Source organism: Lucilia cuprina, chromosome 6 (genome assembly GCF_022045245.1).
Source record: "Lucilia cuprina isolate Lc7/37 chromosome 6, ASM2204524v1, whole genome shotgun sequence".
Lineage (NCBI taxonomy): Eukaryota > Metazoa > Arthropoda > Insecta > Diptera > Calliphoridae > Lucilia > Lucilia cuprina.
Genome location: NC_060954.1, coordinates 7,933,423 through 7,956,648, shown reverse-complemented (window position 1 = coordinate 7,956,648; position 23,226 = coordinate 7,933,423). Strand labels below are relative to the sequence as shown.

The window sequence follows — 23,226 nt, the reverse complement described above, 5'->3', positions numbered from 1 at the left end:
TAGACTAGACTATAGACTAGACTATAGACTAGACTATAGACTAGACTATAGACTAGACTATAGACTAGACTATAGACTAGACTTTAGACCAGACTATAGACTAGACTAGACAAAATACTAGACCATAGACTAGACTATAGACTAGACTAAAGTCTAGACTATAGATTAGATAATAGAATAGACTATTGATTAGATTATAGACTAGACTATAGACTAGACTATAGATTAAACCATAGACTAGACTATACTATAGACTGTAGACTAGGCTATAGATTAGACTATATACTAACCTATAGACTAGACTATAAACTAGACTAAAGGCTACACTATAAGCTAGACTATAGTCTAGACTATAGACTAGACTATAGATTAGACTATACTATAGACTATTCTATAGACTAGATTCTAGACATGACTTTGTTGTAGTCTCATTAGGGGCTGATCTACTGTCGAGTCAATAGTCTTTTCTGTAGTTTGGTCTTTGTTTAGTCTATAGTCTAGTCTTTGATCTAATTTAAAGTCTTTTCTTCAGTCTAGTCCAAAATTTAGTGTATGAAGTATTTCCTATAGTTTAATTCTACATTCCGGACTTTAGTTAAAAATCTAATGTTCATTGTTCTATTACTACGAGCTATTATCTATATTATCACACATTCAGTTGTTCCTCACCAGTAGGGCACCCAAAAGTAACATTAAAATTTTCCTATTAATGCTGATCTAGGCATAAAAACTACAGTTGTGATATTAATACCACACACAATTTATAAATGATTTTTATGTTTTGAACATTTTGCTGGAAATATAAAATACAAATTTTGTGATAATTATCTTATGAAATAAATATCCATTATTTTTTTGTTAAACATAAAATTTTTAAGAGAACCAAAAAAAGTCGTAATCCAAAGTAAAATATTCTAAGAATTATATCTAGTTTATTAATACTATATGGAAATGTTTAACATTTAACTATCTTTATTGTAATTGATTTACATTTTATTAAATTTAAGGGTTTCTTTTTATTATAGTCTATAACTATAATAAAAAAGCTTATCCTCTTAAACATTAAATTCAATAGTAAAAGAGAAAAAAATTCATTAAAATGCTGGTCTTGTGTGATTTTATTTTAATGGTGTCCTTTATATTTTACTATTTATACGTTTTTGTTGTTGTTGTTTTGTCAATCTCTAATGATAAGTTCCTCTTAGCTCGCTATCCTTTCAAAAAGTATTTGTTTGTTTTGTCTTTAGTTGTTTAGTAAATATTTGTTAAGGCCATTATCAGTGTAAACTTTGGCTTATATACTAGCCTAGAAGACCAGACAAACAGACAGCCAATAACATTCATTGTCATTAGATATGTCGTAATAAAATAAAATTTTGTCAAAATGCCAAAAATATAATGTTGGTTTTATTATTAGTATTTTTTTATTTTGTTTCTTTAGTGTTTATCGGTTACTTTAAGCATTAGATACATGTTGCTTAACAGTGGAACCTCCACAACAAGTACAATACAATTTAGAAACATATATAAGCCTCTAAAATTCATAAATATATATTTTATTTATGTTTTACTCTTCATTTTTTTAACTAGCTATTTAAGTTAAAAAATATTTTAACTGTTGATTTTATAAAATACATATCAAAATTTGCCAAAAAGCTATAAAGTTTTCAGAAATATATTTTTCTTTAACTCATAAACTATATACTAATATTTAATACGATTTTAACTATTGCTTAAATAAACTTTTTTTTACAAGAAAGAAACTCCTATTGATGTAATTTGAAAAATACGTAAACTGTATCTAGAGCAATAACGTTGCCAAACAAAGTTGCACAGCTTTATTTGTATAACATAGTTTAGACAAAAAAATAGAATAGATTAGACCATAGACCAGACCAAACACTAGACTATAGACTAGACTACAGGCCAGACTAAAGACTAGACTAGTACAGTCTACAGTCTATTCTAAAGTTAATTTTATATTCTAGTTGATATAGAAGTCTAGTCTATAGTCCCGTCTTTAGTGAAATTTATAGTCTAGTCTACTGTTTGTCTATAATCTAGTCAATAGTCTAGTTAATAGTCTAGTCTGTAGCATAAAGTAGACTATAGTATAGTCTATAGTATCAACTAGACTATAGACTTTACTATAGACTAGACTATAGACTAGACTATAGACTTTACTATAGACTAGACTATAGACTAGACTATAGACTAGACTATAGACTAGACTATAGACTAGACTATAGACTAGACTATAGACTAGACTATAGACTAGACTATAGACTAGACTATAGACTAGACTATAGACTAGACTATAGACTAGACTATAGACTAGACTATAGACTAGACTATAGACTAGACTATAGACTAGACTATAGACTAGATATTTTACAATAAACTCGACTATACACTGTACTAGTCTCTAGACTATAGACTAGTCTCTAGACTAGACTATAGAGTTGTCTCTAGGCTAGACTATAGATTAGACTACAAAAAAGTCTAGATAACAGAATATACAATATACTAGACTATATTCTATAGACTTAAGTATAGACTAGACAATAGACTAGGCTAAAGACTGGACTATAGACCAGACAATAAGCTAGACTAAGGACTATAATATAGAATAGACTATAGACTTGACTATAGACTGGACTACAGACTGGACTACAGACTGGACTATAGACTGTATTATAGACTGTAATATAGACTGGACTATAGACTAGACTATAGACTAGGCAATAGACTAGACTAAAGATTATACTATAGAATACACTATAGACTACACTAAAGAATATACTATAGAATAGACTAGATAAAAGACTGGATTATAGACTGGACTATACACATAACTATAGAATAAACTATAAACTAGCCCATAGACTAGACTATATACTGGACTATAGAGTAGATTATATACTATAGACTATATACTAGACTATAGAATACACTATAGACTAGACCATAAACTATTCTTTAGACTACACTACAGACTAGATCATAGACTAGACTATAGACTAGACCATAGACTAGAATATAGACTAGACTTTAGATTAGACTTTACACTAGACTATAGACACGATTATACTCTAGACTATAGACTATACACCATTCTTCTGACTGAAAGTAGTCTTCAGTAGTGGCTTATTATTTGCTACTCACACTAGGAAAAATATATACCAAAATTGTTGGAAATTTATTCTTAAAAAATTTTGTTCGTTTCCTAAGAACTCACGAAACTTAAAAATTTTAAACAAATAAATTGCAGCTTCATCCCTTATTTTATAAAATTTTTTATGCTAAAACAGATTGTCATTTACAGCTGACATAAATTCATTAAAATAAAAAATTGTACAATTGTAGAGCAATTGTTAAAAATTTGTTTAACCATGTTACAAATGAAAAAATAAAAATAAAATTATCACACTAAATGCAATATGCCACCATAGAAAAAAATTAACAAAATAAAAATAAATGAAAAACTTTAAAAATGAAGCAACAGAGTCCCAACTAAAGTAAATACAGAGTAAATTTTATTTTCTAGTTGTCGCATTGTTACTGCAAAGTGTGGCATACAGACAGACGGACCAGCAGACAGCTCTAGAGTAAATGATATGTGTTGTGTTGCAGCTATATGCTGTTGCCCGGCAGAAAGTCAACAAAAATATTACATCAAGCGTCAGGCTGGCTGTGTATCAAAAAAAAAAAAAAGTAAAGTGTGTGTTGTAATAAATAAAATTGTCTTTATATATGGTCCACATATCCATGTTTGTGCCACAACTACTACTAGTAGTAGATGTTTGAAAATCTACAATTTAATTGCAATATGTTTAAAACAGTTTGCTAGTATTTTTTTCCTTTTTTTTTGGATTGTAAATATTTTTGAACAATATTAAAGACATGTTGCAAATACATAATACAGCCAACTAACAGAAACTCTTAAAGAAAAAATGTGGCTAAAAAACGTTAACAACTGTTTAAGTCAAGAATATAAATCAGGCTAAAAGTGGCAAACGAAATAAGTAGAAGACGAAAAAAAAAACTTAAATAAATACTAACAAGTATTTTGCAACAACAACATGAATGAAGCAACAAATTTTTTATTTAAAAACGTTGAAAAACAAATACACAACCAACAAATGATGGGAAACTTTATGGGAAAAACAAATAACTACTGGAAAAATTGCAGAATAAAAAAAAAAACAATTTATACAAAAATAATGGTAAGAGTTTTTCTTGTTGCCACTGCTATTGGTGATGGCAAGAAAACAAAATGTGTTGCACAAGTTTGCTTGAATTTTTTATTTGTTTTTCTTACTTATTGTTGTAGTTTGTCAAAACTACAACAATAAGTAAACAATTTACTTTGTTATTGGGAAATAAATACTTGCTTTAATGCTTTTAAAAACATCTTAAAGGAATTTCAAAGCTTTTTTAAGGAAATCTTAGCTTTTAACTATAAAAAAATGCAAGAGTATCAGATTGTCAGGTAGTTTTGCAATGTGTATTAGTCTACACTATAGTGTAGTATACAGTCTACAATAAAGTGTCTACACTGTAGTCTAGTCTAAAGTCTACACTGTAGACTTGACAATAGTAAAGTCTATTGTTTTATCAAAAGTTTTGTCTATAGTTTTGTCTATAGTTTAGTCTATAGACTAGTTTAAAACTTGACTATTGTCTAGTCTATAAACCAGTCTACTGTATAGTCTATAGTCTAGTCTATAGTCTAGTCTATAGTCTAGTCTATAGTCTAGTCTATAGTCTAGTCTATAGTCTAGTCTATAGTCTAGTCTATAGTCTCGTCTATAGTCTAGTCTATAGTCTAGTCTATAGTCTAGTCTATAGTCTAGTCTATAGTCTAGTATATAGTCTAGTCTATAGTCTAGTATATAGTCTAGTCTATAGTCCAGTTTATAGTCTAGTCTATAGTCTAGTCTATAGTCTGGTCTATTGCCTAGTCTATTGTTTAGTCTGTTGTCTAGTCTATAGTCTAGCCTAGTCTATAGACCTTGATTTGATAAGTGCTGAACGGTAACAGTATTAATTTGTTTTTTTTTTAAGTTGAGAGCAAACCAACTGATATTGCTCTTTATAAAAAAAAGGAAGAATTAGTGTATATGTATCAACTTAGCGTCATCAGAATATTCTTACTCCGACAAGCATGCTATGAAATCTCAATATTGAACTTCTCTACTATATATAGACTAAGAACTTAAATTAAATTCTTCTTTCTGCTTAAAACTTTTAAAATTATACTCCAATTAACAGGTATTTCAGCTTAAAGTTTATAAATTCTAGGTTTATAACCAAGTTCAAGCGTTTTTAGTTTTATTTTAGTTCTCGAAATTAACATTTAACATTGTATTACCAGAATTAAGCTTATGGGCCAGGAGGAAAAAATGGTGCACAAATAAATACATAAAATGTTTAAACAGAAACTTGCCTGAAAACTATATTGGCTGGCCAACCATGAGGGTGGTGGAATGATAAAAACAAGAAGTTGAGAATTTGGCCTAGAGTTTGAAGCGAAAAAAAAGAAATCCACTTATAGTTGGTCTAAAACATGGTATATTTTCCTCTGTTCGTTTTTCTATTGCCAATTTAGTTTTAGGGCTTTTTTTGTTTGTTGGCTGGTTATGTTTCTCTTATTTTTTTCCTGCTGGAAACAGCCAAAGGATTATGACCACTATAAGTACATTTTGTGTAATATTGAGAGCAGTTGAAACTTTTCTCATAAAATTCAAACATGATTTTGATATAGAACAAAAAGAAATATTATAGATCCTAAACTATATCCTGTTGGAGTTAAAGGGAGAGAGAAAGGAATAAAGTTTCAAAACATATTTACAACGAAAAAAAAAATCGAAAAAAAAGTAATAAAATTTTTTAAGGAAAAAAACTAAAATATTTGCAATGTAAAACACATTTTGTGGCTTTTTAAAGTTTGGCAATAAATTTTAAAAATTTGTTAAAGAAAATTTATTTAACGTTTTGTAGATAAAATGAAATTATGAAAACACATTTTGTGTGATTTATTTGAAAAGCAAAAGGATAAATCTATTATTTGCCCAAAATCTATGATTCGTATTTTTTCCCTCCATTCATTAACTTGTCATACGGCAGTCAACGCCTTGTTTTCAGACATCAACATGACATTTTGTTAAGCTTTAAAAGAGAGCGCTTTTTTTTTTTTTAATTTTTAAACAAATACAAATCTCAAACATCAAGAAATCACAAAGCACACATTGTATATGACACATTATTAACATGGCTGCTGATGACTTGGTTGACTGAGGGCAAAACAATTTTAAAACTTTTTTTGTACATTTTTTATTTTACTGTCTATTACGACATTTAGTTTTTCATCTAAATTGTTCTCTTTGCAATTATTAAAATGTTTAGTTTTTCTTGTGTTTTTTTTTTTTGTTATATTTTAATGCATAAAGCGAACACCCCCAACAACAGACATGCCTGCCTCCCAATGTGTCATCATGGCTGGGACCATATTGTGAATCAAAAAAGTCATCAAGTGTCAAAATATTTGAAATATGTTTGTACGCACACACTCACACACTAAAGAAAACTAACAACAAATAGAAAATGTTTTAAAGATCAAAAAAGTGCAAAAGGCGGGAATTTTTTCTGCTTGTTAAAGATTTTTAATGATATATATCAAAAAACTATTAATTAAGAATAAAAAGCTGAAAAGGGTTTTTTGAACCCTTCGCAGGGCAATAGGGTATATTCTAAATTATAGACTAAACTATAGTCTAGTTGTCTTTAGCATTTTCTACATTCTAATCTATAGCCTATTGTATAGTTAAATCCATAGTTAAGTCCATAGTCTAGTCCATCGTCTGGTCTGTAGTCCAGTTTAAAGTCTAGTCGGTAGTCCAGTTTATAGTCTCTAGTCTATATTCCAGTCGATAGTCTAATATATTGTCTAGCCTGCAGTCTATTGTCTAGTCTATTCTCTAGCCTATAATCTGGCCTGAGTTCTAGTCCATAGTCTAGTCTATAGTCTATAGTCTAGTCTATAGTGTAGTCTATAGTCTAGTGTATAGTCTAGTCTATAGTCTAGTCTATAGTCTAGTCTATAGTCTAGTCTATAGTCTAGTCTATAGTCTAGTCTATAGTCTAGTATATAGTCTAGTCTATAGTCTAGTCTATAGTCTAGTCTATAGTCTAGTCTATAGTCTAGTCTATAGTCTAGTCTATAGTCTAGTCTATTTCTTATTCTACTCTATAGTCTAGTTTATTGTCTAGTCTATAGTCTGATTTATAGTCAAGTCTTTAGAATAATCTATAGTCTAGTTTATAGTTTAATATATAGTATGGTCTATAGTTCAGTTTAGTCTAGTCTATATTCTGCTCTATAGTCTAGTCTATTGTACAGTCTATAGTCTAATCCATAGTCAAGTCTTTAGTTTAATATAGTCTAATAAATAGACTAGAGTCTATAGTCTAATCAATAGATAAGTCAGTAACCTAGTTTAAAGTTTTGTCAAAATATTTTTTACTTACAATTTTACCATTTTTAACGTTTAAGATATGAAATCAAAAGCCAAGAAAAACTTACCTAAAAAGAAAAGAAAAAGAATTGAATAAATTATTAGAATTTTTAAAATAATACATATTTTAGTGATAAATTTAATTTATAATAAAAAAATAGTTTTTGAATTACAAATCAAAATTTAGTTGGAAAATTTAAATTTCAATAACAAAAATTTATTATGAAAATATGATTAGCCTTTAAATATGAAATTTTGTTAAATTTAATGTATAAAAATGCAAATTTTCTTTTTATCTATTAAAAGATTTTTAATTGTCTATTGGTTTGGTTGGAGGAGATAAAAATCAAATAAAAATTGTTTTTCCGTTAGTTAAAAAATTTAAAGCAAAACAATTATAAATATGTCCGTAGAACATTTTGTTTTTATTTTGGTTAAAAACAAATTTAAACAACAATTTTCCACTCTAATTGTTCTCCAAAGAGAAAAACAACAACAGCTACTAAAACTTCCCAAATAAAACGGAAATAAATTTGGAAAAACATTTTAGGTATGTAAAAAAAAACAATAATATTAAAATTTTTATTTGTAGGTATTGAGAAACTAAGAGATGATTTGAAATTTGCTACAATATTAAAATTTATTTAAAAGCATTAAATTCCTAGGAAATTTAATGCATTTTTAAACATTTTCTCAGGAAAAAATATAAAAAGATTTTTAGGACTTATTGCAGTCTTAAATTGAAAATAAAACTGAAGTATATATTATATATTTCAACGAGTTGGAAAAGCATTTTGCAAAGTACGTTGCGGTATTATGGGTAATTGCGTCACATACACATCAACACACTTACAATTTTGTAATTTAGAATATAAACCAGACTACAGACAATACTATAGTCCAGACTACAGACAATACTATAGTCCAGACTATAGACAATACTATAATCCAGACTACACGCGAGACTGTGGTCCAGATATAGGTCAACACAATCGTCCGACTATAGACCAGACTACAGTCCGGAATAATACGAGACTAATAGTCTAGACTATTGATGACACTACAGTCCAAACTATAGCCCAGACAATAGAAAATACTTTAGTACTTTAGGCGACTATATTCCAGACTACAGTTGCGACTATAGTCCAGATTATAGATGAGACTATAGTTCAGACTATAGCCTAGAATAAACAGCAAACTAAAGTCCACACTATGGACTAGAGTAAAGTCCAGACTATTGACTTGTTAATAGTTCAGAATATAGTCTAGACTATAGTCCACACTAGGCAAGCATAGAGTCCAGACTATACACTAGACTATAGTCCAGACTATAGACTAAAGTCCAGACCCTAGACTAGACTATAGTTCAGAGTATAGACCAGGCTATAGCCCACACTATAGACTAGACAATAGTCCAAACTATAGATTAGAATATAGTACAGACTATAAGCTAGTCGATAGTCCAGACTATCGAATAGACAATAGTCCAGACTATCGAATAGACGATAGCTCCGACTATACACTAAACTATGGTACAAACTATAAACTAGAATAAAGACTAGACTATAGTCCAGACTAAAGTCTAGACTAGAGTCCAGAATATAGACTAGACCATAGTCAAAACTACAATCCAGATCATATGGTCAATACTACAGCCCAGACTAGACTATAATCCAGCACATAGACAAACCTGTAGTCCAGAGTACTATAGATCAGATTACAAACTAGACTATAGTCCAGAATATAATATAGTTCAGACTAGAGACTAGACTGTAGTTCAGACTATACACTAGACTATAGTCCAGACTATAGACTAGACTTTAGTCCAGACTATAGACTAGACTATAGCCCAGACGGTAGACTAGACTGTTGTACAGACTATGGACTAGACTATAGCCCAGCCTATACACTATACTATAGTTCAGGATATAGTCAAGACTATACAAACTAGTCTGTAGTCAGACTAGACTATCGTCTAGACTATAGTTCAAACTATAGTTCAGACTATAGACTAGACTGCCGTTCAGACTATAGTTCAAACTATAGTTCAGAATAAACACTAGACTATAGTCCAGACTATAGACTAGACTTTAGACCAGACTATAGACTAGACTTTAGTGCAGACTATAGACTAGACTATATCCCAGCCTATGGACTAGACAATAGTTTAGGATATAGTCTAGACTATAGAAACTGACTACAGACTATTCACTAAAGTACAAACTCAAAACTAGTAAAAGAAACACCTTAAAGAACTCTGGCAACTCTATTTTAGGCACACACATCACCACCAAATCACTTTTATCACAGATTATTAATCTCTTTTAGTGCTCTCATTATTTTAGACGCTTTTTTAGCCAAGCGTTAACATAAAAATACTTTAAATTTGTTTGTTTATTCTCAAAAATATAATTGTTTTTAATTGTATTCCAATTGTTGTATGTTTCAAACAACATTTAAACATAAAAACAAATAAAGCAAGTGCTACAATGTAGTAGACAAAAAAATTTGTTTGTTAAACAAAAACTAAACTATTTGTTATATACTAAACCCCTTTCTCCATGATTCCTAATATCTAATAGTTTATTTTAAATTATTACATATATACATTGTCTACACTATTTCTTTCTCTTGCTCTGTCACTTAATTATACTTGTCTGCTGTATTGTTCTATATGTTATAGGCACATGTGTATATTGTGCCTATTATTATGTTCACACACTGTAAAATAATGCAGACAGCATTACCACCACATAATTGACATGCGAATGAGTTGTTGTTGTTATTGTTCTTGCTGTTAGCTGTTTGTTGTCTGTCTATTTAAAATTGTAAAAACGAACTAAAAAGATATTAAAGATGCTAGACTGTGTAGTAGTGGTATTTTAAGATTTTGGATAATTATTACTGTTTCTAGTGACAAGTTTGAAAAGCGAGACATAATTAAAGAAACTAAAATGACATTTAATTGTTAACTAAAATGCACACACAATGACAAAAGGAAAAAAGTGAATAGAGGCACTATATTCTGTACTATAGTTTGAACTTAAGTCTGGCCCATAATCAGTGGACTACACAGACTATAGCCCGTACTATACTATCGGCAATAGTCTGGACTATAATCTGGACTTTAGTGAGTACTATAGTCCAATCAATAGCCTAGTCTAAAGTCTCATATGTAGACTGGACTATGGTCTAGTACATAGACTAGACTATAGACTAGTCTAGTCTATAGTATGAACTATAGTCTATAATACAGTCTATGGTACTATCTATAGTATAGTCTATAGTCTAGTCTATAGTCTAGTCTATAGTCTAGTCTATAGTCTAGTCTATAGTCTAGTCTATAGTCTAGTCTATAGTCTAGTATATAGTCTAGTCTATAGTCTAGTCCATAGTCTAGTCTATAGTCTAGTCTATAGTCTAGTCTGTAGTCTACTATATAGTCTAGTCTATAGTCTAGTCTATAGTCTAGTCTATAGTCTAGTCTATAGTCTAGTCTATAGTCTAGTCTATAGTCTAGTCTATAGTCTAGTCTATAGTCTAGTCTATAGTCTAGTCTATAGTCTAGCCTATAGTCTAGCCTATAGTCTAGTATATAGTCTAGTATGTAGTCTAGTCTATAGTCTAGTATATAGTCTAGTCTATAGTTTAGGCTATAGTCTGGCCTATAGTCTAGTATATAGTCTATGCTATAGTCTAGGCTATAGTCAAGTCTATAGTCTAGTCAATAGTCTAGTCTTTAGTCCAGTCTTTAGTCTAGTCTATGGTCTAATCTATAGTCTGGTCTATAGTCTATTGTCTATTCTAGTCTATAGTCTAGTCTATAGTTAATCTACGGTCTAGTATACAGTCTAGTGTATAGTCTAGTAGTCTAGTCTATAGTCTAGTCTAGTCTATAGTCTAGTCTATAGTCTAGTCTGTAGTCTAGTCTATAGTCTAGTCTATAGTCTACAGTCTAGTCTATAGTCTACAGTCTAGTCTATAGTCTAGTATGTAGTCTAGTCTATAGTCAAGTCTATAGTCTAGTCTATAGTCTAGCCTATAGTCTAGTCTATAGTCAAGTCTATAGTCTAGTCAATAGTCTGGTCTTTAGTCTAGTCTTTAGTCTAGTCTATAGTCTAATCTATAGTCTGGTCTATAATCTATTGTCTATTCTAGTCTATAGTCTAGTCTATAGTTAATCTACGGTCTAGTATACAATCTAGTGTATAGTCTAGTATATAGTCCAGTCTAGTCTATAGTCTGGAATATAGTCTCGTCTATAGTCCGGATTATAGTCTAGTTTATATTCTATACTATTTTCTGTTCTATAGTCTAGTCTATATACTGGACAGTAGTCTAGTCCATAGGAAGGACTAGTCTATAGTCTGAACTTAAGTTTAGCCTATAATCTGGACTGTTATATGTGCTATATGTGTTATATGTATGTAGTCTGTACTGCTGTAGTATGCAGCATAGCCTTGTCTTTAGTTTCTCTACAGTTTAAATAGTTTAATTTTAAACTATAATTGCCTTAATTTATTTACTAAATATATTTAACTCTATTTCGTTACAATTCACAAAATTGTATTTTATTTGCAGCTAAAATAATGAATTTTATTGCCATGTTCCAAGTTTTTGTTTTGCTGGTGTCTATATGAAACCACCACCCCCCCTCCCTGCTGGCAAATAGTTAATTCAATTATTTAAATATTTATAGCTACGAATTTAAATAGATTTTCAAGCCCTATTTATTTTTATCTATAAAAACAAAAAAATGCTGGTTGCTGCCTGCTGCCTGTTTGGAAAGCCTGTGTGAGCGAGTGTTTCCATTTGATTGGTGTCAGTAGATTTGCAAATAGTATTAAATAAATAAATATAGTTACAAATTTGCAAAAATCCCAATACACACAAAGCAGCACAATAGGCTGAAAATGAGCCCAGTCAACTTAATAAATAATAATATGGATTTATATATTTAATAATAGATTGGTTTTTGTTTTATTATCTCTGTAATAAACTGTATTTAATATTAATACAAAAATAGTGTTTGATAATATGGAAAATATTTGAAATTAAATGGATTTGCTATGTAATTTTGTGTATTTAGTATTTTTAAATTAAATTTTGTTGTTTAGTTATGTATATTGTTGGTAATGTGGGTTTTGAAAATGTAACAAAAAAACAGTTTTACACTTTTTTGTTGTCAGTTTTGTTTATTTAAATATTTTTTAATAAACAATATAAAATATGCAAATATGTTTTAATAAAAAAGTGAATTCCATAGAGAACAATGTGCAAGACTTATTGTGTTGGAATATAAATGGGTTAGTGATGGAGAATACAGTGTTGACTATAAAGTCTGGAATATAGTCTAGTCTATAGTCTGGACGAGTCTATAGTCTGGTCGTTCGTCTAGTCTATAGTCTAGTCTATAGTCTAGTCTATAGTCTAGTCTATAGTCTAGTCTATAGTCTAGTCTATAGTCTAGTCTATAGTCTAGTCTAGTCTATAGTCTAGTCTATAGTCTAGTCTATAGTCTAGTCTATAGTCTAGTCTATAGTCTAGTCTATAGTCTAGTCTATATTGTAGTCTATAGTCTAGTCTATAGTCTAGTCTATAGTCTAGTCTGTAGTCTAGTCTATAGTCTAGTTTATAGTCTAGTTTATAGTCTAGTCTGTAGTCTAGTCTTTAGTCTAGTCTTTAATCTGGTCTAGTCTATAATCTAGTCTGCAGCTTTGTATACAGTCTAGTCTATTGTCTAGACTATAGTCTAGTCCATGGACTAGACAATAGATTATACCATAGACTTGACTAGATTATATAACATAAACTAGACTATAGACTAGACATTAGGTTACACTATAGGACTATAGTCTTGATTTTAGACTAGACTAGAACGCAGACTATAGACTAGAGTATAGTCCAAACTATAGGCTAAACAAAATGTAGACTAGACCAAAGCCCGGTTTATAATCTTGTCTAGATTATAGCCTAGTCTATGGTCTAGTCTAGTCTAGTCTAGTCTATAGTCTACTCTATATTCTGGACTCAAGTAGTCTTATACATATTGTCTACTCCCAAATTTTTGCTTTTTCATTTCATTGCGGTAACTCCTCAAACCCCAATAACTAAAAATCTCTTTCTTTTTTTCGAATACCAAAAACAAAAACATTTATAATCCTACATAGTTTTATAAAGTTGTATACATTTTTTTGGGGACTTTAGTTAACAAAATAATAATAATAGTAACAATAATAAAAAATGCCATTGCCACAAGGATTTTTTATCAACATTTCTGGCGCGATAGGTATGGTTTTTATTACAATTTTTTTGTATTACCACTATGTACATATGTATTTATGTACTACGAATATATGGAAATAAATCCATGGAGGCAGAAAAAATTTATAAAATATTCACTTCATATTCTGAATTTTTTTATTATTATTATTACTATTTTACTACAACCACTACTACCGCTACTATGACTACAAAATGAATAAATAAATAAAATAATGCAAAAAAAAAAAGAAAACAACTTTATTAAATCCATAGTATCCTTTCAGCTACAAAATAAATATAGAAATAAAATATTACAAACCGACAAAGATATAGATGAAGAGACAAAAGTAAAGATTTATGTTTTTATAAAGCGGTTTGCATAAACAGTGGGATAGGCAAAGTAGGAGAGGAGGGGGTAAATAGAAGGCTTAAATGATTTTAAACAGATAATGTCAATTTAATATAATATAGTACGACCAAACTATAGTTTCGTCTTAAGACTAAACTATAGTTTGGTAGTAAGTCTAGACTATAGTTTAGTTTTTAGTCTGGAATATAGTTGTCTATAACCTGGACTATAGTTTAGTCCTTAGTTTGCATTATAGTTTAGTTTATAATCTATACTATAGTTTAGTATATAGTCTGAAATAGTTTGGATTCTATCCAGTCCATAAATTTGATCTGTTATTTGCCGTTAGTGTGGACTAAAGGTTAGGTTATAGTCTGGACTATAGAACAGTCTATAGTCTGGATTATAGATCAGTCTAAAGTATGGTCTATAGAAGAGTCTATAGTCTGGTCCATGGAACAGTCTGTAGTCTGGTCTATGGAACAGTCTATAAAACAGACTGGTCTATAGATCAGTCTAGACTGGTCTATAGATCAGACTATAGTTTGGACTATAGATCAGTCTAGACTGGATTATAGTTCAGTCTATTGTCTAGACTATCAGTCTATAGTCGGGATTATAGATTAGTCTATATTCTGGACTATAGATTAGTCTATATTCTGGACTATAGATTAGTCTATATTCTGGACTATAGATTAGTCTATAGTCTGAACTATGGATTAGTCTATAGTCTGAACTATAGATTATTCTGTAGTCTGGACTATAGAGTAGTCTATAGTCTGGACTATAGAGTAGTCTATAGTCTGGACTATAGAGTAGTCTATAGTCTGGACTATAGAGTAGTCTATAGTCTGGACTATAGAGTAGTCTATAGTCTGGACTATAGAGTAGTCTATAGTCTGGACTATAGAGTAGTCTTTAGTCTGTTATAGTTCAGTCTATTGTCTAGACTACCAGTCTATAGTCGGGATTATAGATTAGTCTATATTCTGGACTATAGATTAGTCTATATTCTGGACTATAGATTAGTCTATAGTCTGAACTATAGATTAGTCTATAGTCAGGACTATAGAGTAGTCTATAGTCTGGACTATAGAGTAGTCTACAGTCTGGACTATAGATTAGTCTATAATCTGGACTATAGATTAGTCTATAATCTGGACTATAGATTAGTCTATAGTCTGGACTATAGATTAGTCTATAGTCTGGACTATAGAGTAGTCTGTTGGTCTATAGTATGGACTATAGATCAGGCTATAGTCTGGACTATAGAATAGGCTATAGTCTGGACTATAGATCAGTCTATAGTCTGGAGTATAGATCAGTCTATAGTCTGGACTATAGATTGATCTATAGTCTGGACTATTCTGGACTAAATTGCTATTCAGCTTTTTTTATAAACTGGATTAAATTGTCTTTAACAATTCCCTACTGCAGACCTATTTAAAGCAAATTCCTGTAATTTTTCATGTGCTTCACTGTCACTGCTGTTTTATATGATTTGTTAGATTTTATTTTTTACTATAAAAAAACACGAATAAAGTGCTGTATGAAAGGCACTATAAATCATAGTTTTTTTTTTTTTTTTGTCCATTTCAGTCTTTTGATATATAGTACTATAGCTACATAATTGAGTAGTACATACAAAAAAAACCAACTGCTTGTATACAATTAAACACTTAAGTAATTTCTTGTTTTTTTAAAAACTGATACTAGATACATATGATGGATATATGTATATAGAAGGCAGCAAAAAAATAAATATTTATTTAAGTCCTTTTGAAATTAATACACTCTCGAAACATACTACTCTCTACACTTAAGTACACAGAAGAGATGGATTGTCTACTTTTGCATACAATGACCACATTATAGCATAAAGTGAAAGAAAGGTTGGGTGAAAATAGTCTAAGTCTATATAGAGATATATAAACATATTTACAAATGTAAGAAGTGTAAGGGGCTGATAGATGATTATAATAATGAGGTGGATGGATGGATGGATGGATAATGTAGATAATGATGGAAAAGGTGGTTGTTTGGTTGGTTTAGTAGTGCTACCAAGCAACTGGAAAAATCAACAAAATGTCAAAAATGTCATACACATGACATATGAAGACATATTACACATACACACTATGTATTATACACAAAACACATGACAACTACAGCCACAAAAAACCCAATATATATAGATATCGTTAAATGAAAATATAGACCGAACAGAGGAGAAATAACACTGATTGCTACCCCTACTCTCACAAAGCTAAAACAGCCCCCCCCCCCCCATTAGTTACCAGCGCTTGCATACATTATGGTTGTTGTTGTTGTTGTGTTGATAATGCACTTAGAATGGCCAGATCTAGACAGACATAGACAATCTCTCACATATGTATGACACTAGTTGTTTTTGTTTGTTGTATATTTTTTTTCGTACTTTGACATAAAACACTCGATAATCAAAAGTGAATAGCAGACATCAGAGGCCCCACACTTACACACAAATATTATTGACATCTAATGACATTTATAGTATGTATAAATAAATATTTAGTTTGACAGAGAGAGAGAGAATGAGAAAGACAAAAAAAGCACTTGTTTATAGCTCTACCTTTGGACCCCTTTATATAATTGACATTTTAACATAAAACATATTGATGATGTTGTAAGAGTGACCTGTCAGGTTTATGTTTATTTAATAAGACTAAAATGTTATAAAACATTTTTTAGATCTAAGACACAGCAGATTCCTTAAAGTAATAAAATTTTAAAAACAACAATAAATTTAAATAAAATTTTTAACAAAATAAAATAATTAAAATAAAAAAAACAAAATTCTTGAGAAAATTACTTAATTTTGAAAGCTTATATCTTCTTGATGATAAGAACAATTAAGGAAAAATTTTTTCTTGAAGATTCTTTAAGGTATTAGGATTTTAAAAAGTTTTAGTTTTAAAAAAAAATCTTTCAAAATTTTTAGTAAAACGAAAAATTATGCAAAAAGTCATTTACACAGATAAGCATGAAATTTTTTTAAACTTGTAAGACTTTGACAGTTTATAGCGGCACCATAAGTTAACAGATTTATTTTAAATTTTACACACAGATTCCTTAAAGTCTGCAGATTTTAGAAATAAAAAATTGTTTTAAAAGTTTCAAACAAAAATTTTGACTAAAATGAAATTAGAGAAAAAAAGTCTTATCAAGAAAAGTCTTGAAATTTTGTTAACTTTGGAGGGCTGCGGCACGACCATAGATTGGATTTTTCTTCTAAAAATTTAGTTCTAAATCCAGTCAAGTGTAACGTTTTCAAAAGGTATAAATTTGTAAGAAAAGTTCTTACAAAATCTTTGACAAAATTAAATTTGTAATAAAAAGTCATTTATGAAAATTTCTTGAAATTTTCTGGAATTTGAAAAACTGTAATAGGACTATAAAGAAGGTTTTTTCTAAAAAAATATATTTTTATACATCGAGGCCAGTGTCAGGATCCCAAAAGTATAAATTTGTCAGAAAAGTTCTTACAAAAAGTCATGTAAGAAAAATAGAAAAAAAATTCTTGAAACTGTCTAGAATTTAGAGAACTGTAAGAGAACAATGAGTGGATATTAAAGCAATATATTTCAACAGATCATGGTTAGTGTCAGGATACCAAAAAGTATACATTTGTAAAAAAAGGTCCGTTCAAAATTTTTGACAAAATTAGATTTTATAGAAAAAGTCATGTTTCTTACATGAGCCACAAAATCTCTTGAAACTTTTTGGATTTCGGAAGACTCTTACAGGAATATGAAGTTGATAATTTTCTTAAAATATAAATTTATAGATCATGGCCACTATCAAGATCCAAAAGTGTATAAATTTGTCAAAAAAAAAAAAAAAAAAAAAAAAAACTTACAAAAATTTTGACAAAATTAAATTTTGTACAAAAAGTCATGTAAGAAAAATATCAAGAAAATTTCATGAAACTTTCTGGGACAATAAAGTCGATATTAAAACATTATATTTCAACAGATCATAGTCAGTGTCAGGATCCCAAAAAGTAGAAATTTGTAAGTAAAGTTCTTACAAAATTTATGACAAAAAGACAATATGTAAAAAAAGACATGTAAGGAAAATAGCAAGAAAATCTCTTGAAACTCTCTTGAAGAATTTGGAGAACTGTAACTGGACTATGAAGTGGTTATTTAATACAAAAATATATTTTAACAGATCATGGTCAGTGTTATGTATAAATTTGTAAGAAAAGTTCTTACAAAATGTTTGACATTATGTAAAAAAGCCATTTAAGAAAATTAACAGGAAAACTCTACATATTTGATTGAATTTCGGGATCTACAGCACGACTTTAAAATGGAATTTTGTTGTAAAAATTGGGAAGCAGTTTCTGTTAAGTGTTGCGATTCTAAAAAGTGTACATTTTTGCAAAAAGTTCTAAGAAAAATTTTGAAAAAATTACATTTTGTACAAAAAGTGATGTTTGGAAAAAGACAAGAAAATCTTTAATTTATTTTCACTTTGAAAGACTTTGGTTAGGTATTTGTTTACTAAAATCAGATACTCTAAGGAGTTTTGAATCCAAAAAATAAAAATTTTACAAAAAAGTTCTTACAAAGTTTCTGACAAAATGACATTAAGACGAAAACTCTCCAGATTTGATTGACATTGCAGGCACGACTTTAAATTGGAATTTTGTTGTAAAAATTCTGGTTACTAAATACTCTATGGAGTTTTGAATATAAATTTTACAAAAAAGTTCTTACAAAGTTTCTGACAAATGGAGTTTAAGTGTTAAAACCTTTAAATGAATTTTTAATGAAATTATGTCTAAATTTGTATTATTGGAGAAGCTTAAAACTAAGTGTAAGCTTTTTAAAAAAAATACTATTGTTTAACAAAATCTTTTGAACATTTTACTAGAATTTATTTTTTTATTTAAAAGTCATTTAATTTAGTTTTTAAAAGATTTGTATAAACTCATCAATAAATTTTCTTTAAACTTTAAGATTAGATAAGTTTAAATTTATTTTAATATATCAACTTTATTGATACAGTTTTTAAAAGTCCCTTGCAGGCTTCAACATGTTTTTTCATGCTACAAATTTAATATGCATAATTTTATATAATAGTAAATATTGGCAGGGGATTTTTTTTTTTTTTTGTCATTTTGGTAGTTCGTTAGCTGTTTTTTCTTACCAAATAAACTTAATAAACCATTATTCGATAATATATAATAACACAAGACCTTAAGCCATGAGGAGAAGAGAGAGAGAGACAGAAATATTAGGAGATTTTACCAAAAACAAAATCCTTTTATATTTAACATTGAGGTTTGACAAAAATAAAGGGATTTTTTCACAATTTTTTTTTAGGATCCATTCATAATACTAGTTGCAACATTAATGGCTGCAGTAGTTAGTTGCAGCATGTGTAATACCAGAGTTTTATTTGTGTGTTAGTTGACTTTGTCTAGTATCCTGGAGTGTTTTTTTTTTGCATTTTTTTGGCATTGTTTCCTGTTGGCTGAATATCTAAAATTCATAAGATTTTTTTTTTGGCTTAAGCCTGCTTGATTTGTTTAATTTTTTTTCTAAATTTTTGTTCATTCTTTTCTCTACTATATTTTAGCAAATGTCGCAAAGTCAGCATATTTAGTAGGAAGTTTTTTTTCTCACGACTTTCTTTCTACTGATAACAGATAATAAATGGCTAAAATAGTTGTTGCTAGTGTAGGTATTTGCTTTAGTAATTATGAAGAGAATATGACAAAATTTAAAAGAATATTTTAAACTTTACAGTAAATTTTGAACTCCATTACTTTTCTACTTCCCAAAAAGTGGTTAATTTAAATACCAAATGCATTTAAAAGACATTAAGAAAACTTTAAAATCCTAGCAGTAACACATTAGTTAACTAGTAAACTTCAGCCATGTTTTTGTGAACTCCATTACTTTTTCACTTCCTAGGAAGTAGTTTCTCAGCAAATTCTGGCAACTTTAACTCCTAGTTCAATCAATAGATCCTAAAAAACTTTAAAATCCTAGCAGTATTACATTATGCCAGTTAATGTTAACTCCATTAACGTTTTGTCAACTCTATTACCTTTCCACTTCCCAAGAAGTAGTTTAACAGCAAAACATTATTATTTAAACACCAAATGCAATCAAAAGACATTAAGAAAACTTTAAAATCCTAGCAATAACACATTAGTTATGTTAATGTAAACTTCAACGATATTTCTGTGAACTTTATTACATTTCTACTTCCCAAGAAGTAGTTGCTCAGCAAAACACAAGAGTTTTAACTTATAGTTCAGTCAAAAAACCTTTAAAAACTATTTAAATTCCAACAATACCTCATTTAAAGATGTTGTCGTTATTGTAAACTTCATTATCTTTCTACTTCTCAAGAAGTAGTTGCTCAGCAAAATGCCAAAGTTTTAACTTATAGTTGAGTCTATAAACTTTAACAAACTATTTATATATTAACAGTGCATTTTTATTCCGCCTAATTGGAAGATGTTGTTGTAATTGTAAACTCCATTACCATTCTACTTCCTTGGAAGTAGTTTCCCAAGAAAACACCAGAGATTTGAATTCTAGCTTAAACTTTACTTTAAAAACCACCCCTTACTATATCACTTCTTTGGAAGTACATTGTCCTTAAAAATCTTTGCTATTTCATTTAAAAATCTATAAATAATTCTATTTCTGCTAGCATTTATCATACGTTTGCTTACAACAAAAGGGCACTAAACCCCACTTAAGTTTGGCCTTGTCCACTAAATATGTGGAGCAGTGCAATCACTTCCATATACTACCACAGTCACCATCATCACCGCCACCACCACAACCATGATGTGTAGGACAAATAAAATGTCATTTATCTATATATATTTTTTATTCATCTAGTTTATTCTACATTTTATTCAGATTTTTCTTACGTATTTGGATTTACTTGTTAGAAAAGTTTTTCTATAGATTTTTTTCTTTTATTGTTGACTATAATCCTTGCCTGATAGAAAAAAAATGTTGGAAAAATAGTTTTAGAATAGAAAAAAAGAAAAAAAGGTATAGTAAGTAAATACGACATATTCAAATTGAGATAGATAGGGCAAAAGATGCACTTAGTAGTAGAGGGTGGACAAAAAATAAAACAAAAAAAAAAAACGTCAATAAACAGGGTTGCCAAATGAATTAAAAAAATTTCGGAATCTAGACATTTCAAAGAATCCAAAACTGCAAAATGTTTAAAATACTTAAATTTGTTATGAAGATATAAGCAACTAAAGTTACTTGAGTTGGCAGGGATTTTTATTTTAATTTCCTTCTATGACTTTTTGCACAAAATTCGTTTTTGTGAAAAATTTTCCAAGAACTTTCTTAACAAAATTATAGTTTTTGGAAACTAGACCCTTTTAGGAATCTAAGACAGAAAATTTATTAAAATATTTTCATTAGTTATGAAGATATAAGCAACCAAACTCTGTTGAACTGGCAAGGATTTCCATGCTAATTTTCCTTCCATGACTTTTTGCACAAAATCTGGTTTTAGCGAAAAATTTTCCAAAAACTTGTTTAACAAATCTATAGTTTTTGGAAAGTAGACTCTTTTTGAAATCTAAATCTAAAATTTTGCAAAAATATCTTCTTTTGTTATGAAGATATAAGCAAACAAAGTCACTTGAGCTGGCAAGGATTTTCATGCAAATTTTCTTCCATGACTTTTTGCACAAAATCTGGTTTTGCGAAAAATTTTCGAAAAACTTTTTGAACAAAATTATAGTTTTTGTAAAGTAGATTCTTTAAGGAATCCAAATCTAAAATTTTATAAAAATATTTTGATTTGTTAGCAAGATATCAGCAAACAAAGTCACTTTAGCTGGCAAGGATTTCCATGAAAATTTTCTTCCATGACTTTTTGCACAAAATCTTATATTGTCAAAAAATTGTCAAGAACTTTTTCCACAAAACTATAGTTTCTGCAAAATAGACTCTTTAAGGAATCTAAGTCTGAAAATTGGTTAAAATATTTTCATTAGTTATAAAGTTATAAGCAAACAAAATTACTTGGGCTGGGAAGGATTTTCATGCAAATTTTCTTGCATGACTTTTTGCACAAAATCTGATTTTGTCAAAAATTTTTCAAGAACTTTTTCAACAAAACTAAAGTTTTTGTAAACTAGACTCTTTAAGGAACCTAAGTCTGAAAATTTATAAAAATATTTGTATTAGTTATGAAGATATAAGCAACTAAATTCACTTGAGTTGGCAAGGATTTTCATGCAAATTTTCTTCCACGACTTTTTGCACAAAATCTGGTTTTGTCAAAAATTTTGCAAAAACATGTTTAACAAAGGTATAGTTTTTGTAAACTAGACTCTTTAAGGAACCTAAGTCTGAAAATTTATAAAAATATTTGTATTAGTTATGAAGATATAAGCAACCAAATTCACTTGAGTTGGCAAGGATTTCCATGCAAATTTTCTTCCATAGCCTTTTGCACAAAATCTGGTTTTGTCAAAAAATTTGCAAAAACTTTTTTAACAAAGTTGTAGTTTTTGTAAACTAGATTCTTTAAGGAATCTAAGTCTGAAAATTTATTAAAATATTTTCATTAGATATGAAGATATAAGCAACCAAATTCACTTGAGTTGACAAGGATATTAATGCAAATTTTCTTGACTTTTTGCACAAAATTTGAATTTGTCAAAACTTTTCGAAGAACTTTTGTAACAAAATTACAGTTTTTGTAAACTAGACTCTTTTAGGAATTTATGTCTGGAAAATTTATTGAAATATTTTCATTAGTTTTGAAGATATAAGCAAACAAAGTTATTAAATTACATAAAAGGTTTATGTCAAAATTATGCTTATTGCCAAAAATTTTTTTAGAACTTTATAAACAAAGTTATAGTTTTTAAAATCTCAAGACCTTCTAGAGTTCGTACAGCAATTTTCGAAAAGATAAATCTAGGCTTTGGCAAGTCATAGCGATTTTAAGTTGAAGAAATTTCCTATTAAAATTGTCTTAAATGACTTTATTTTGGCTTTAGCTTTTTTCGAAATAGTGTGGCAACCTTAACACTTAATTCCA

General features: G+C 29.1%; 2 protein-coding genes across 4 annotated transcripts in view; both read right to left on the bottom strand.

Moving 5' to 3' along the window:
• LOC111682864 (heterogeneous nuclear ribonucleoprotein L) overlaps positions 1-23,226 on the bottom strand; it is a 117,227-nt gene that overhangs the window by 88,933 nt on the left and 5,068 nt on the right. The window lies entirely within an intron of this gene.
• The window catches only part of LOC111675283, an 88,301-nt gene continuing 87,597 nt past the window's right edge, over positions 22,523-23,226 (bottom strand). Inside the window, exon 5 of the mRNA XM_046955826.1 lies at positions 22,523-22,528. Coding sequence (XP_046811782.1) covers positions 22,523-22,528 — 6 coding nt within the window. The remainder of the gene's footprint in view (positions 22,529-23,226) is intronic.